Below are 16,647 nucleotides of genomic sequence, written 5' to 3'. Positions count from 1 at the left end.
AATAGTTTAGAATTATCATACATACACTGCATTGTTATGGGTTTGTGGCAGTGATAAAACAACCAAAATAACGTTCTCCTTTAAGTCGTCATATCTTCATAATAAAAAGGCTATTCGTGGAGTAATTCCATATCAGTGAAATCAATTTTATCTATGCGAGGCCAGCCAGCTGACAAAATGTAAGTACGTATATGAAAATCAAATTATGGTAGCGTTCAAAGCAAGATTATCTTTCGAAATATTTATAGTACTATTCATGCTACGTAGTAATATGTTTGGAATATATGTAACATTAATTTTCAATACAAAATATCATCGTTATTTTGTAGTGAATAATAGTTTAGAATTGATCATACATACACTGCATTCTTATGGTTTGTGGCAGTGATAAAATTAAAACAACCAAAATAACGTTCTCCTTTAGTCAACGCGTTTAGGAAAAACATGACATAGAATCGACTTTGCGACTTCGTTCACTTTGATATTTTTAACGATACAATAACTATCATTTGTACTACTAAAACCATCTTCACATAAGTAATTTTCGTAAGATATGTGTTGTTGCAAAAGCTAGCTTATACATAAAAGGCTTTTATAATTTAAGTCATCTTAGATATACATATGTACCCAAACTCATTGTGGGGAAATTTACTACTGTTTCCTTGGATATTGAAATACTTTAGCATCATTCAAACACTAATAATATAAGCATAAATACTAGGCTATACATATTTACATCGTATACAAATACTACATACAGTTATATACACATACTTTTATATACAAAGTTAACAGTTATATACACATACTTTTATATACAAAGTTAATCATATGAGTAGTGATCAGACGACAGCTGTGCACTGGACTACGTACGTACTACTTGGAAGATAAAACAAACAAAAATTTGTTGTTGTTAGCCGCCGGGATAGATTAACATTTTTCCAGAGATTAAAGAGCTGAATTTTGTTTGATTATGCATCTGACCTCACATTTCCGAAATCTGAAAAATTCCAAAAACCGAAACATCGGAATGTGTGTGTACTGCACATTTTTTTAAACACGCACACAATGTCTACACATTTACTGATACCCGTTGGTGAAAGACACAAATTACAGTACGTACGTATTTATTCCTAGAGAGAGAGAGAGAGAGAGAGAGAGAGAGAGAGAGAGAGATGAGAGAGAGAGAGATGAGAGAAGAGAGAGAGAGAGAGAGTTAAGGACTCCATGGCGTGTTATTTTTACAATTATTTTATTATCTTGGATTTTTTTTTTTAATCTTGAGATTTTCTATTCAATTCTCGAGATTAATAAGAAAATTATCATAACTTGACTAGCATCAGCACACAGCTGAATGACTCGGCCATTAGCAGGCTAAACCACCAACCTTATGAACTTGCATGATACATGAGATACATGACAAAACCACTGTTTATTGGTGAAAATTTGGGGGTCGCACGATATGGGAGATTGCACGTTATTCGAGTATATACGGTATGTGATTTTTTTAGCCTTTTATGGAACAAAATCTAGCAAGAAATTGCCATTCCCAGTTGGCAACACTGGCCTACTCACGTTTGTTTGTTGTTATGAAATGTGGTGTGCGGCGCGTTCTTTAAATTGTACCCATATAAACGAGTTAATTATGTGGCATCCAAAAGCCCTGATTCTTTTACTCTTATGGGAAAGACGCTAAAGGTCAGATGAAGGTTTTTACATGGAATATACTATTAACGTGTTGTGACGAAGGGAAGAGATTTTTCGCTGCATACTGTTGGTAGCATTATCGTTATTATATTACTGGATTGCACTGCAAAATCGTCGCCATCTTTTATCAACATAGATTGTTGGTGAGTACCCATATGATTTACATATTTTGATAGTTCTCTTACCACTCATCCTCTCTTTCCTTGTAAAAAAAAAGAGGCCCACCATGCGTATGTAGGCTTCTAGCTGTAATCCCTAGGCTAGTAGGCTACATATGTACAGTAGTACATATACTACATTTATTTTTTAAGGCTAATTTTGTACAATAACTTTAAAACTGTCTTGAATTTAGTTTTAGGTGATAGTTGAAAACATATTTGGTGTTTAATGAACTAAAGTAGGCAGTTATAAACATTGGAATAGTGGTCTTGGGTGGGTTAACTATTAAAGTAGGCAGTTTTAAGCAATTTTTGAGGGGGGTATCAGGATAACACGGGTATTTACTTATCACGGGGGGTTCTCGGTCCCTATCCCCCGTGGTATGAACGAGGACCCCCACTGTATCATACGTCGGCTCAAAAAGTTTTTTAAAATTCGCGGGAAAAAATTACTTATAGGCCTACCAGCCGAAAACTTTTGTATCACGCGCCTTGGGGGATGCTGGGAGTTCACGGATCAAGGCGTTGTTTTGTTTACAATCGCTACGCAGGCGCGCAAGCGCGAATTTCTTTTCTTATCGCACTAAAAAGTATCAGTGACACATCTCTGAAATTATTTCGTCACTTTGACATAATTTTTGCACCATTTTAAATTATCCTTTACATGAAGTATTATATATGAAAATGTGCGCAATTTCATGTAAAATACAACAAAAAATACTCATGATGTAGCTTTTATCAGTTTTGAAATATTTTCATATAAATAACGATAAGTGCAAAAATTTAAACCTTCGGTCAAATTGACTCTACAGAAATGGTCGAGAAACGCAATTGTAAGCTAAAATTCTTATATTATAGTAATATTCCATCATTTGCCTTCATTTTGCAACAAATTGGACGTCTCTAGCACAATATTTCGATTTATGAAAAAACTTTTTCCTTACGTTCGTGTGATAACTCTTCCGATAAATTTTTTCGTGCGTTTGTCCTAATGTTTGCACCCTTTTAAATTTGCCGTTACATAAAGTATATGGAAATGTGCGCAATTTCATGCACAATACAACTAGAAACAACCCATGGTTGTAGCTTTTATCAGTTTCGAAATATTTCCATATAAATAACGTTAAGTGCAAAAATTTCAACTTTCGGTCAACTTTGACTCTACCGAAATGGTCGAAAAACGCAATTGTAAACTAAAACTTATCATTTTGCAATGACTTGGAAGTCTCTAGCACAATATTTCGATTTATGATGAATTTATGAAAAAAAATAAAAAACATTTTCCTTACGTTCACGCGGTAACTCTTCCGAAAAAATCAGAATTTTTTTGTGCGATTGTCGAAATGTTTGCACCATTTAAAATTAGCTGTTACATAAAGTTTTATATATGAAAATGTGCGCAATTTTTTCATGTAGAATACAACTAAAAATGATTGAAGGTTGTAGCTTTTCTCTTTTTTCGAAATATTTGCATATAAATCACGATAAATAGAAAAAAAACCACGTTCGGTCAAATTTGACTCTACCGAAATAGTTGAAAAACGCAATTGTAAAGCTAAAACTCTTACGGCCTAGTAATATTCCATCATTTTTCTTCATTTTGAAACAAATTTGAAGTCTCTAAAAACAAATTTATTGATTTTTCTGGTGAATTTTTGAAAAAATCTATTTACCTTGCACTCCGCCCGCCGATTCGCGGGGGCCGCAGTCTCCGAAAATACGTACATCGCATTATCCTAATATTTGTTCCTTTTCATATTAGCCTTTTTATCGAGTTTCATATATCAAAATGTGCGCAAATTCATGAAAAATACAATAAAAAATAATGAAGGTTGTAGCTTTTTCCATTCTCCGAAATATGTGCATATAAAAAAAAATTTATATATAAAAAATTTTGGACAATTCTGTCAAATTTAACTCGTCCGAAATGGTTGAAATCTGCAATTCTAATCTAAAACTCTTACAGTATCATAATATTCAATCATTGTCTTAATTTTAAAACAAATTGGAAGTCTCTAGAAAAATATTTAGAATTACGGTGAATTTTGAAAATAACATTTTTTTACGTCCGCGCGTTACAAATTCGTACATCATTTTGTGATAATATTTTTCCGGTGTTGCTTTTATTGTTTTACTATGTATTATATATCAAAAGGATTGCAATTTAGTGTACAATACAACGAAAAAAAAAGTAACTCGTTAGCTTTGACCGTTTTTTGCACAGCGTGATTTAAATACAATTATCTATGAATTTTTTTTTTTTTTGCTACCATATATCGCATTATTTACATATGATAATGATATTATTTTTCATTTCTGATGATTGCATACTAAACTTCAGGCAATGAAAAAAAAATGAGCCAAAAATGAACTCTTAATCTTCAAAACTAAGCGCGCTGTGATTTTTTGAACAAATTATTTTTTCCGCTTTCACGCTCACTCCAAAACCGGCGCCAGCATACAGGAGAGGTTTTGATTTTTAGGGCTTCGGCGTAAGAGGGTTAAGCAGTGAAATGTTAAAATAGACAGTTATAAGCATTTTAGTTTAAGGGGTACTGGGTATTTGGCAGTTACTATAAGCCAGTTATAAGGATTTTTTAGAATGAATTTTTCATGTTCTGGAACCTAATACCATGTAACAAAAAAGTGGGGGAGCACTACAACTGACTGTTGTAGTCCTCAAGTCTACCGGAGGATGGAGACTGGTCCTCAATGTGAGTGCTCTGAATTTCTTCATAGAAAAAATGAAATTCCATATGGAAACAAGCCAATCCCTCCTTGCTTCCATTCATCACTGAGACTGGATGATTTCTCTTGACATGCATGGCGCGTACTTCCACATTCCCATTCATCAAGACTCGAGGAGGTACCCCAAGTTTGTTTTCAAGAACCAAGTGTTTCAGTTTCAAACTCTGTTTTATTTAGCATCTCAACTGCCCCACAAGTTTTTTCACTTGAGTGTTTGCTCCCCTGGCAAGGTGGCTCCATTTGTTGAGCATCAACATCTTGCTCTATCTGGACAATTGGCTACTTCATTCACCCACAAGAGTGCAGTGCATGGAGGACCTTCAAAAAACCCTATTCTTGATGCAAGACCTGGGTATATTGTTTAAAACTGCAGAAACCCCAGCAGGGAATGAAGATAGATACAGAGTTTTTGCTTTTTCATCCCTTAGAAGTTCACCCTGGCATCCATGGAGTAATTTGTCAGGTTTAGAAAGCTACACGTGAGAGCCCTACAATTTTTCCTACGGGTCAGCATTGATTGAAAGATTCATCAAGATTTGCACTTTTTCCCAATAATGCAAGAGGTGAAGAAGGACCTGCGTTGGTGGAACTCCGCAGACAGGTTGATGGAAGGAAAATCTCTTTTCCCCGTGAACCTTAACCTAGATTACTTCTCCGCACATCAGATCTAGGTTAGGGAGCTCTTGTAGGGAACAAAGAATTTTGCAGGATGTGGTCCTGAGAGGAGAGAGGGCTGCATGTCAACCTCGAGGAGGGCAATTCATTTGGGACTGCAGCACTTCTTGACAGAGGTCCACAACAAGACAGTGGTGGTCCATATCATCACGGCATTAGCATACATCAGGATTCAAGGTGGAACTCACTTGTTTTCTCTCTGCGAGACCAAATTGGTCACAAGAATTATTCAAAGGGCAATTCAGTGTCGTGGCAGATGAACTGAGCTTTGTCACAAGCAGATTCTCCCAATCAAGTTGACCCATGACATCCAGGAACGATTGTCTTCCTCTGTTCTGCTCCCCTTTTCAGGATCCTCTAGCATGGGCAACAGACGACATGCTTCAGTATTGGTCTAACATGGATCTTTACACCTCCTTTCGGTTCAGGATGATAAGGGAGGTCCTGAACAAATTTCAGTCACACCAAAAGTCAAGATTATCCTAATTGCTGTTTTGGCCTCGGAAGGAATGCTTTCTAGAACTTCTCAGACTCCTTGTAGACTTCCAAGGCTCTTTCCTTTGATTTCAAGTCTGCTCATCAAAGTACATCCACTCTGGCCCTGACAGGATTTCAAGCTCATATGAGTGAAGGGGTTTTCAAGGTCTGTGAGAAAGCTATTGCTAAATGTCAGAGACAATCTTCCAGCAGAGTCTACCAGGCAAAGTGGACAGTTTTTTTTTTTTTTTTTTTTTTAGACTATTGTGTAGAAGACAATATTTTGTCGTCTCAGACAACTATAGTGCAAATAGCAGATTTCTTTCTCTACTTGAGATCCTCCAGAGGCTTGTCTTTCTTGAGCATAAGAGAGTATAGGTCGATGCTCAGCTCTGTTTTTCGACACAAAGGTCTAAACATCTTTTTGAATCGATCTCTCTCTGACCTCATTGGGTCGTTTGACACTGCTAAGCTTAGGGAGGAAGGGACGTTTTCTTAGAATTTTCTATCTTTCTTGCTGAGGGATCTTGCCAGAAAGACCATTTTTCATGTAGCTGTAGCTACTGAAACTACCAGAAGAGTTTGTGAGTTCCATGTGATTGATAAAAGGATTGGGTTCTCCCAGGGGGACGTATTTTGTTCTCCCACACTGGGCTTTCTTGCAAAGAACGAGAATCTGTTGTAAATCTCGAGTCATTCTTGTACCATTAACAATTCAAGTCATATTTTAGGCACAGAAGAAGAGGAGAGAGCTCTTTGCCCCATGAGAGCTATCTCCAAGAGACATAGAAAATCAGAGGACCAGCAAGAAACCTTCAAAGTTCTGTGAAAAAATCCCTTTAGACCCTTGTTAAAGAATGCCATCTTGTGTTTTTTAGGGGATCTCATTTTGGAGGCCCACTCCCAGATTGGGGAGGATGTTTTACCTCTCTTGAAGGTTAGAGCTGATGATGTTAGGGCAGTTGCTACTTCGGTAGCCATTAAGCATAACTCTGTCCCTCTCTTCTATTCTACAAGCAACACACATACTGGAAATGCAAGTCAGTGTTCGCTATGCATTATTTGTGAGACGTTAGAAATGGTCTATGAGAACTGTAGTACCTTATCACCTTTGTCTGTGGCTGGCGTAGTGTTGGGGAGGAAGTGTAGGGAGCATCCCTTCCATCCTTCTGTCTCTTCACCTTGACATAGTGTGTCAAGTCCTAGGGGAGCCTGTGGGGTACTGTGTACCTGGAGTGTATACTTGGTTGGCCATCGAGAATGTCCTTTGCCGCTAAGCTCCTACTAACACTTTGTCAGCCATCAGAGCCATTGGATTACTCCTTAGCTGTAAAGTCCTTACTTGAGTGTAGGCACTCCACAGCTATACTGCCACGCTGCTAAATGTTGAGATGAACAACAACCAGAGGCAGTATATACCTGCAGTAGCTCTCTCACCAGGCAAGGAAGCAAGAAGCATTGTATAAATGCTAGCCAATTTTCTGTTCTTAAATTCATTAACCTTATTAATCTTTTGGGGTAGACGAATTCCATGAATCCCTCCCACCTGTCAAAATGGATTCAGCTTGGTACTTACTGAGTAAGTTGCTTATATGAAAATGACATTTTCATAATAAAAGTTTTTGTATATACTGTGGTACCTCATTTGTCGAATGTTTCTTATGTCGAACATTCTGTTTATTAATGAAATTTTCAAGAAAATTTTGTATCATTTGTGGAACAAATGCTCATACTTTGATCTGACCATTACCTAGTTTATCCCTTTAATGCCGATTGGACATATTAAACGTAGATGAAAATTGTCTGTCGGGTGCCGAACCGAAAAATTCGCGGAAAAATATTTATAGGCCTACTAGGCAAAAAAAACTTTTGAATCACATGCCTTGGGGGATGCTGGGAGCTCACAGATCAAGGCGTTGTTTGTTTACAATCGTTAACCAGGCGCACAAGCGCGAATTTCTTTCTTCTCGCACTAAAAAGCATCAGCGACACATCTCAGAAATTTTTTTTGCGCTGTCATATATTCCAATATTTATATATGATAATGATATTTTTTTCATTTCTGATGGTTGCATACTAAACTTCAGGCAATAACCAAAAAAGGAGCCAAAAATGAACTCTTAATCTTGAAATTAAGCGTGCTGTGATTTTTTCAAAACTTTTTTTCCGCTTCGGCACTCACTCGCGAACGCCACCGGCGTAGGGGAGACACTTTCGGAAATACCGGCTCAGCGTTTAAGGGTTATTATACTTGATGATTAACTTGTTTATACTTGTGTTTGACGCCCTACTGCGTCCTACAAGAAAAACAGTACAGTGGTCCCCCGTATTCGCGGGGGATGTGTACCAGACCCCCCCGTGAATAGTTAGAACCCGCGAATGTTTGGAACCCCTATAAAAATGCTAAAAACTGCCTATTTTGTTAGTTAAAACTCAAGAAAAACCCACTAAAAATTTTCCTACATGGTTTTTTTAATAGTTTTAGATCACAAAAAGTGCATTTTATGATGAAATTCATCAAAAAAAACCCAGGAATTTGTGGATATTTATCAAAGAAAAATACCACGAATGCGCGAATTTTCTGCGAATAATGCAGGGAAACTTTCCTTTCCCCGAGAGAAATCCGCGAATCTGGAGAACGCGAATACGGGGGTTCCGCTGTATTAACATGTTTTTTAATTTACAATATGTATAGGTATAGTTTAATGATAACCATATTCGACAAAATAAATAAAAGAATAAAGCATTTCAATATAAAATTTAGCATAAAAGACACAAAATCGTACGATACTGTAGTGACGTCACATGCAGATGACTTGAGAGTGAATGAGGGAGCGTTGATAAGTTTGAAGAGAAAAGGAGAAGAGAGAGTTAGAATATTACTGTATGTATGTAAAAGCAATAACAGTTCACATAAAAAGGGAATTTCACAATAAATTTAACATAATGGTAAAATATGAAAACAATCAAATGCAATATAAAAGCAATAAAAAGTCTTAATTGAGCCAGTGTTCTATGTGCTGAGTGAGATGGTATAGTTTAATCATATTCAACAAAATAGTAAATGAATGAACAAAGCTTTTCACAATAAAATTTAGCATAAACAATTAACAGAATCATTTGTCATTGTGGTGATGCACAGCAAACTTGATATAGGGGAGGGACTGTTTATATTTTTGAGGAATAGTGAATGAATTATTTTAAGTTGTCGTGCTTCGTGATATTGTTGAGGAGAGAAGAGGAGTCAGTAAAATCTTTACAATAATATGTACATAAAAGCAGTACCAAATCACATAAAAAAATAAAATGTTATTTCACAATGAATAATGAATTTAACATAATGATAAAACATGAAAACAATTAAATGCAATACAGTAGAAAAAAAAAGAGCTTACTCGAGCCAGTGTTCGGTGCGCTGAGTGAGACGATAGAGAGAAGAGGAGATGGCAGACTGGGGTCTGCTTCTTACTGACTTACCAGTGAGCTGGGATGATTATTAACCCATTTGTTTCACTAGCACTCGATTTGCCCAAATTACTTCTTTTTGTTTCTGTAAAATACCTATCTAGTGACAATTGCTTTTTACCACTGTGTAAGTAACTCTGCTCCATAATAAACAACTGGCGCCGCATTCAGCTTCTGCGTGCCTTTGATTGTTTAAACAGCTCCCTGTTGAAAAGTTATTTATTCTTTTCCTCTTTTTTTGCATTCTTTACTTATTACTTATTTATTTGCAAAATCCTCATGTTTATTTTAAATTCTGCCATTTGCCAACAGTAAGTTGATTTATTGTGGCATACTTAATCTTTTGCTTGCGCACTTCAGATCCAAATGTAAACTCGTCAACAATTGTGCACGCTGATTATTTCTCTCTCTCTCTCTCTCTCTCTCACACACACACACACACACACACACACACACACACACACACACACACACACACACACACACACACACACACACACACACACACACACACACAATATCAATTCCTTTGATTATCCTTTTAAAATGTGAATAAAATTTATTTTGTTATCAACCTTTGCTTACTGCGACCATTACAGTTTCCTCAGAGGGTTCCGGTCTCTCCTCCCTCCATCCCCCAGCTGGCTGTCTGCCATATTCACCAGACAGATCGTAAATCATTCACGGAAATAAAATTTTTTAGAAAATTTTACTTGATATAACGTACTGTTTTATTACTTTACACTCTTAATTTAACTTTTGAACACATTAATAATAGAAAAATGTGAAAAGGGGGACTTTTTGGGTTGGATGGAACAAATTATCCTGATTCTCTTTATTTCTTATGGGGATATTTGTTTCATATCTTGAACAAATCGTATTTCAAACAGCCTTCTGGAATGGATTAAGTTCGAAGTTTGAGGGATTACTGTACTACTTACCCATCAATTACGGATAAAGCCGCCCACCTCCCCACCAATGGCCATTCAAACAAACAAATTGAGCTCTTGACTGAGTTGTTTCTCTCTCCCCGAAAGTGGCCAGGTCCAGTCGCCTGTCTAACAAAAGAATCGCTTCCGTGGAATTCAAAATTGAAGCTGCCATAACCTGGCTAAGTACAGTGGACCCGCCGTATTCGCATTCTCTGGATTTGTGGACTCACACATTCGTGGATTTCTCTCGGGAACGTTTCCCTGCATTATTCACAGAAAATTTGCAAATTTGTGGTATTTTTCTATGAGAAATACCCACAAATTCCTGGGTTTTTTTTTATCAATTTCATCATAATATGCCCTTTTTGTTTGTGATAAATCTATTAAAAAAACCAAGTATGAACATTTTTAGTGGGGTTTTCGTGAGTTTTAACTAACAAAATAGACTGCTTTTAGCGTTTTTATAAGGGTTCCAAACATTTGCGGGTTCTAACTATTCAGGGGGAGTCTGGTATGCATCCCACGCGAATATGGGAGGGCCACTGTATATAAGGCAGTCCCCGGTTATCGGCAGCCTTGGTTGTCGGCAATCCAGTTTTATGGGGCTTGTCTAGTGCTGATTTTCAGAGCCAAAACACACCCATTTCCAGTTATTGGTGTTTGATAGCAAAGTACTGGTGCCAATACACATCTAACAGAGGGGCCATTTACCCATTATCGGCGCCAAGATCAGCTCCAAAAATCACCGATTTTGAGTTATCTGCGATTTTCTCTTATCATCAAGCCATCGGAACAGAACCCCATCACCGATATGCCATATACAAAACTATTTTATTATAGAAATGTGTTATTTCCAAGCTTCCATAGTTGGATCTAGTTTGAATCAGAAATATTCATATAATAAGTTGTCTTATGGCATTGTATGATGTAAAACAGTAAGCATAAAAAAAGGTAAGAGCAGAAGTATTTGAATTACAGTGGTCCCCCCCGTATTCGCAGGGGATACGTACCAGACCCCCCCCGTGAATAGTTAGAACCTGCGAATGTTTGGAACCCTATGAAAATGCTAAAAACAGCCTATTTTGTTAGTTAAAACTCAAGAAAAACCCACTAAAAATTTTCCTACTTGGTTTTTTTAATAGTTTTATCACAAAAAGTGCATTTTATGATGAAATTCATCAAAAAAAAAACCAGGAATTTGTGGATATTTATCATAGAAAAATACCGCGAATGCGCGAATTTTCCGCGAATAATGCAGGGAAACGTTCCCCAGAGAAATCCCGTGAATGTGTGAGTCCGCGAATCTGGAGAACGCGAATACGGGGGGTCCACTGTATATTTTTGGTATCTGGGCCCATATTTCAACATACAACAGGCTAATGTGGTGTCAAGTTCCTGTATAGTAGTCATTCACCCCCCCCCAAAAAAAAAAAAAAAAAATCCTTGAAACTTTGCCTACAGTATGGAAACTTGGGGATATAAACTTGGGAAGATAAACCAAGACAAAAAAGTAATAATTTTTGCAGACAATAACACTTTATTCTCAGTCTTAGTTGGGGTCGCTGCTTATAAGTCTTTTCAGGTATTTTTAGCACTCTGAACAGATCATTTCATAATTTGTTTTGGTACCGTTCTGCAGATAGATTTCCTTCCTGACTCAGCCCTCCTTAACTTTCCAGGCATGGAAAATTGCAAATGTTGTCTTTAAATGTAAAAGAGTTATCCATCTATAAGCACACAAGCAAAGCAGGAGCCCTTTACTATTATTTGACATTAGGTTGTGCTCGTGTTTTTACACTGCTGTTCCCCACTTTTTTTTATTACAATGGTTTTTCAAATACTTCAGCTGCATTCCTGATTGTGTATCCAATGTCAGCTGTCTTCACTATTAAGATGTTGAGTATTAAGAAATCTAACCACCTTCAGTTGACATCTACTCACACTGCAAGATGACCTAAGGTTGATTTGATGATTAAGGGGATTGGATTTTATGTTGGTAAATAGTCACTGTTCCTAATGGTTCAAGACATATTTTTCTATTGTATCTTTAAACTGATGTGCCTTTCCTTGTATCTGCCATAATTTTTAAAAGAAAAACATAGTAATCATTAGGAAGACAGTTATAAACAGGCTAAAATGAAGCGAGGTAAATTTTACTGGATTCTTCATTTGAATTATCATTCATTTCCTGGAGACAGTTACATTATAAAGAGATAATTTAAAAGTCAGTTTTTCTTTTTCTTGAAATTAAGATAAATTTGAAGATGACATACTGTATTATTTTACTCCAGAGTGTTAGCATAAAAAAGATTTATTGTCTTCATCTTCAGGAGTTTGTCTTATGGGTGTGAACAGAGGAACCAAGGGAACTCATATAGCCAGAGCAGGTCGCCTTATAAGATCTTACAGCCTTGGAGGAGACGACTTGGCATGGCTACAGATACAGGCTATTTTGATGCCAAAGTAAGTGCTGTACTATTTGTGGATTCTAAACATTCGCAGAGGGGTTTGGTACTACTTATAATGTAATTATGTATCTATTAACCCATTAAATCCCAACTTTTGTATTTTATGAAATTCTGGAATTTTTTGCAAAATATTATATATTTAAGGGTTAAGTATACGTATGAAGTAGAAAGAAAAAATCTATAAGGGTAAACGTACAATAAGCTGTCCTCAAATGTGGATGTTGGGACAAAGGAATATAAAATCAAGTTTTCAAGCTGTCCTCAATTGAGAACACTGGGACAGTGGGTGTTAGTTTTATATTTCTTAAGTAAAGTATTATCGTAAGTAAAGTACAGGCAGTCCCTGGGCTACGACGGGTTCGGCTTACGACGTTCAGGCACTTTTCAATTATATTCATCAGAAATTATTTCCAGGGTTACGACGCCCACAACGCTCATCTGGCAGAAGAAATATGACACCAAAAATGCAAAATAATCAATATTTGAAGGGTTTTGGATGAAAAATGCAATAAGAATACAGTTTACATAGTTTTCAATGCATCCAAAGCATTAAAAGTAAGGATTTCTTAGCATTTTTGACGATGTTCCAGCTTACGACAATTTTCGGCTTACGACGCGTCTCAAGAACGGAACCCCCGTCGTAACCCGGAGACTGCCTGTATTATCTTTGTAGGTAAAGATAAAGCAGATACATATTATCAATCTTAGTTAAATGTTTTGAATTCTCACCTAATATTCTGGCTGAAAAAAAAAAATTTAATTTCATAAACCAAATTTACTTTTTTTATTGCAAGACCTTATGAATTTATTTTCTTTTATTATAAGAGATGAGACATTCAATACAAAGAGACTGCCTGTATTATCTTTGTAGGTAAAGATAAGCAGATACCTGTTATCAATCTTAGTTAAATGTTTTGAATTTCATCTAATATTCTGGCTGAAAAAAAAATGTAATTTCATAAACCAAATTTACTTTTTTTATTGCAAGACCTTATGAACTTATTTTCTTTTATTATAAGAGCTGAGACATTCAATACAAAGAGTAACATTACATTTAAGGCAAAAGGTCCTTAGATTTGCTGTGCATACATGTTTTGTTCAAACACCATTGTTGACTGTTGTGCTTTTCATTGATGGTCTTTACCATTAGCAAAACTTGTATATGAGTGTAAGGTACCACAAGGTCTTCCTACTAAGCCTTCATGGAAACCAGCTTCAAGTGAGGTACAGAAATTGACCTTTGAAATTTAATAAACCCAGCTGTATGTTACCATGTCATTGGTGCACCAATTCCTCGAATAGAAACAGAATATTTCCCTACCAACCAATCATGGTGATATACAATACCCATCTACAATACTAGAATACTGTTCACTGGTGTGGATGTCTGATTCTGCCAGAGATTCTTGTCTTTTAGACAGAGTGGTTCATGGTGGTAGGTTTCTACGTATTTCCTAATAGTAGCAGATATGACTTGGACCATTGACAGCTGGTTTCTTGTTTGCCAGTTTTTCATAAGCTGTATTTTAACAGGGATCTTTCACATTCACAATTGATCCCTGTGTTTTAACAGAGATTTTTCACATTCACAATTGATCCTAGATCCTCATTTCCTGCTGAGAGCAACCAATATGCAGTAAATATGCCTTACTGTCAAACTTCTCAGTTCCAGAGGTGTTTTATTTCACACACCATTAAACTGGAACAACCTCCTTGAGGACGTTGTGCTACTGAAAACTCAAAAATTCCAGCAAAGATGTGACACATTATTACCCTAAAACAATTTCCTTGTATTTTAGTAATTTACAGATATTTTTAGGTTTATTTATTAATTAGTTTATTTTTTTATTACTAAATATGGGAAACTTAGGAGAGGAAGAAGTGGAAATCCTTTATATTCTGATGGAAAAAATTTTAGATATAAAGAGAGTAGCAGAGGATCTTTTGATCTACAAAATTTTAGATCAAAAGAGGGTATTAATATTCAGAGGCAAGGGAGATGTTTAAGAGTAGGATAATTACAGAGGTATTAAACTGATGTTTCACACCTTGAAGATATTAGAAAGAATGATAAATAGTACATAGATACCAGACTGAGAGAGGAAGTAGAAACAGGGAAAGAACAACAGGGATTTATGAAAGGAATTGGAACAGCAGAAGGTATGTTTTGTCTTGAGAGCTATTGGAGAAATTCAGAGCAAAGCAAAGACTTACATGGGGTTCATGGACCTTAAAAAGGCCTATGACAGAGTCCCAAAACAGGAATTTTGGAGGAGTTTGATGGAGAAGATGGTCCCAGAGAAATATGTATGGATGATTCAGGGGGTGTATCGAAATGTTACCAGAAGTGAAGTGTAGTGTTTGAGAGACTGAAAGATTTGAGGTGACGGTTGGATCACAACAAGAATCAGCCTTTAGTCCATGGATAGCATGATGGGGGAGGTATGAGAGACAGCCATGGAGCATATTATATTCAGATGACATTGTGTTGTGTGTAGAGAGGAGGGAGGTTCTGGAGAAGGTGGAAATGTGGAGAATAGCACCAGAGTATAGATGATTAAGGATAAACAGGTTAAAGACAGAATATACTATGTGTACCACCATTGGGGGTTATGGTAGGGAGAGTGTAAGGTTGGAAGGAGAAGAAATAAAGAGAGTAGACAAGTTCAAATACTTAAGGTCTGTTGTAGAGGCTTAAGGAAGAATGGATGAGGAAGTAAAACAATGGATACAAGCAGGTTGGAACAATTGGAGAGCTGCCTTTCGAGTCTTTTGTGCTAAAGTGTGCCATTAAGACTAAAGGGAATGATCCATAAGGCAGTGGTAAGACTGGCTATGCTATATGGTACAAAAATGGCAAGTGTGATACAGACAGAGGAGAAGGAAATGGATGTAGCAGAGATGAGAATGTTAAGATGGATGCATATGGTGTAACGAGGGAGGATAGGATAGGATAAGGAATGAGTTTATTAGAGGGTCAACAATGATGGATGAAATATCAAAGAAAGTGTAAGAAGGGAGACTGAGATGGTACGGACACCTACTGACAATGGAGGAGGACCATATTGGAAGGCATGCTATGGAGATGGAATTGCAGGCTAGAAGAAGATGAGGAGACCAGGTAAAAGATGGAGAGACTGTGTTAGGGATGACTTGAGAGAGAAGGGTCTTGACAAAGCAGAAGCACTCTGCAGAGGTAGATGGAAGCAGCTCATTCCAAAACAGTGACCCCATATAGAAATGGGACTAAGCTGAAAAGATTTTTTTTCTAATAACTGATCTCTTCTTTCTACATTTCCCATTATCCTGTGTTACTTCCTTCAAATGAACACCATATTCTTTGGAAGCTTTAATTTTAAGCCAGTGGGCCTCAGTGGGCTTGTTCCCTATGAATAGGGTTTATCTTCTGAATAATGTACAGCATAATTATTTAGTACTTTGTGAATAGGAAAATGTAGTGGCTTACACACTATACATGTAATTTTTGCCTGAGGAAGTGATTAAATACTACTGATAATTTTTTATAAATTTTAAACATGAATAATTCTTAATTTATATTTCAAATTTTGTATGCGTCTGTTGATAAAGAGGGCATTGCCAGATTCTTGCAGATTAAAAGTATACAGTAGTTGATTAGGAGCCAGGATACCTTCTAAAAAAGTTTTCAGTTGTGATGAAATTGAACGGTTGATTGAACAAAGAACATTGTTAGATGAGGGTAAAACTTCCTCTCCAAAGCTCCATGCTCTGGAAAAAAAAATTGTTACCTGGTAAAATTGAAAGAATCTCATTAATCAGGAAATTACAAAAACAAGCAAGTCTTCACAGTAACAGTGTTGACAAGCTTGCCACCAACTGAAAGGCAAAAGGCATTAGCACTCAAGGAGCAGTAAGTTTACTAAGCGCTAATCACAAGTATATCAAAGTGAAGCAAAATTAATGCAAATGTGTGAAATAAAACATGAAAACCAAATCTATGCTACTCAGAAACAGTTCTTATAAACCCAGTAAGTACAA

The 16,647-nt window shown here is 36.5% G+C and overlaps 1 protein-coding gene across 1 annotated transcript in view; it reads left to right on the top strand.

Annotated features, from left to right (window-relative positions):
• LOC135222613 (pseudouridylate synthase TRUB2, mitochondrial-like) overlaps window positions 1-16,647 on the top strand; it is a 131,159-nt gene that overhangs the window by 63,989 nt on the left and 50,523 nt on the right. Inside the window, 2 exon segments of the mRNA XM_064260710.1 lie at window positions 12,493-12,581; window positions 12,584-12,625. Of these exon segments, the coding sequence (XP_064116780.1) occupies window positions 12,493-12,581; window positions 12,584-12,625 (131 nt within the window).

The sequence above is a fragment of the Macrobrachium nipponense genome, chromosome 8 (genome assembly GCF_015104395.2).
Source record: "Macrobrachium nipponense isolate FS-2020 chromosome 8, ASM1510439v2, whole genome shotgun sequence".
Lineage (NCBI taxonomy): Eukaryota > Metazoa > Arthropoda > Malacostraca > Decapoda > Palaemonidae > Macrobrachium > Macrobrachium nipponense.
The sequence above is the reverse complement of the archived record's forward strand: the minus strand, read 5'-3'. Positions and strand labels throughout refer to the sequence as shown.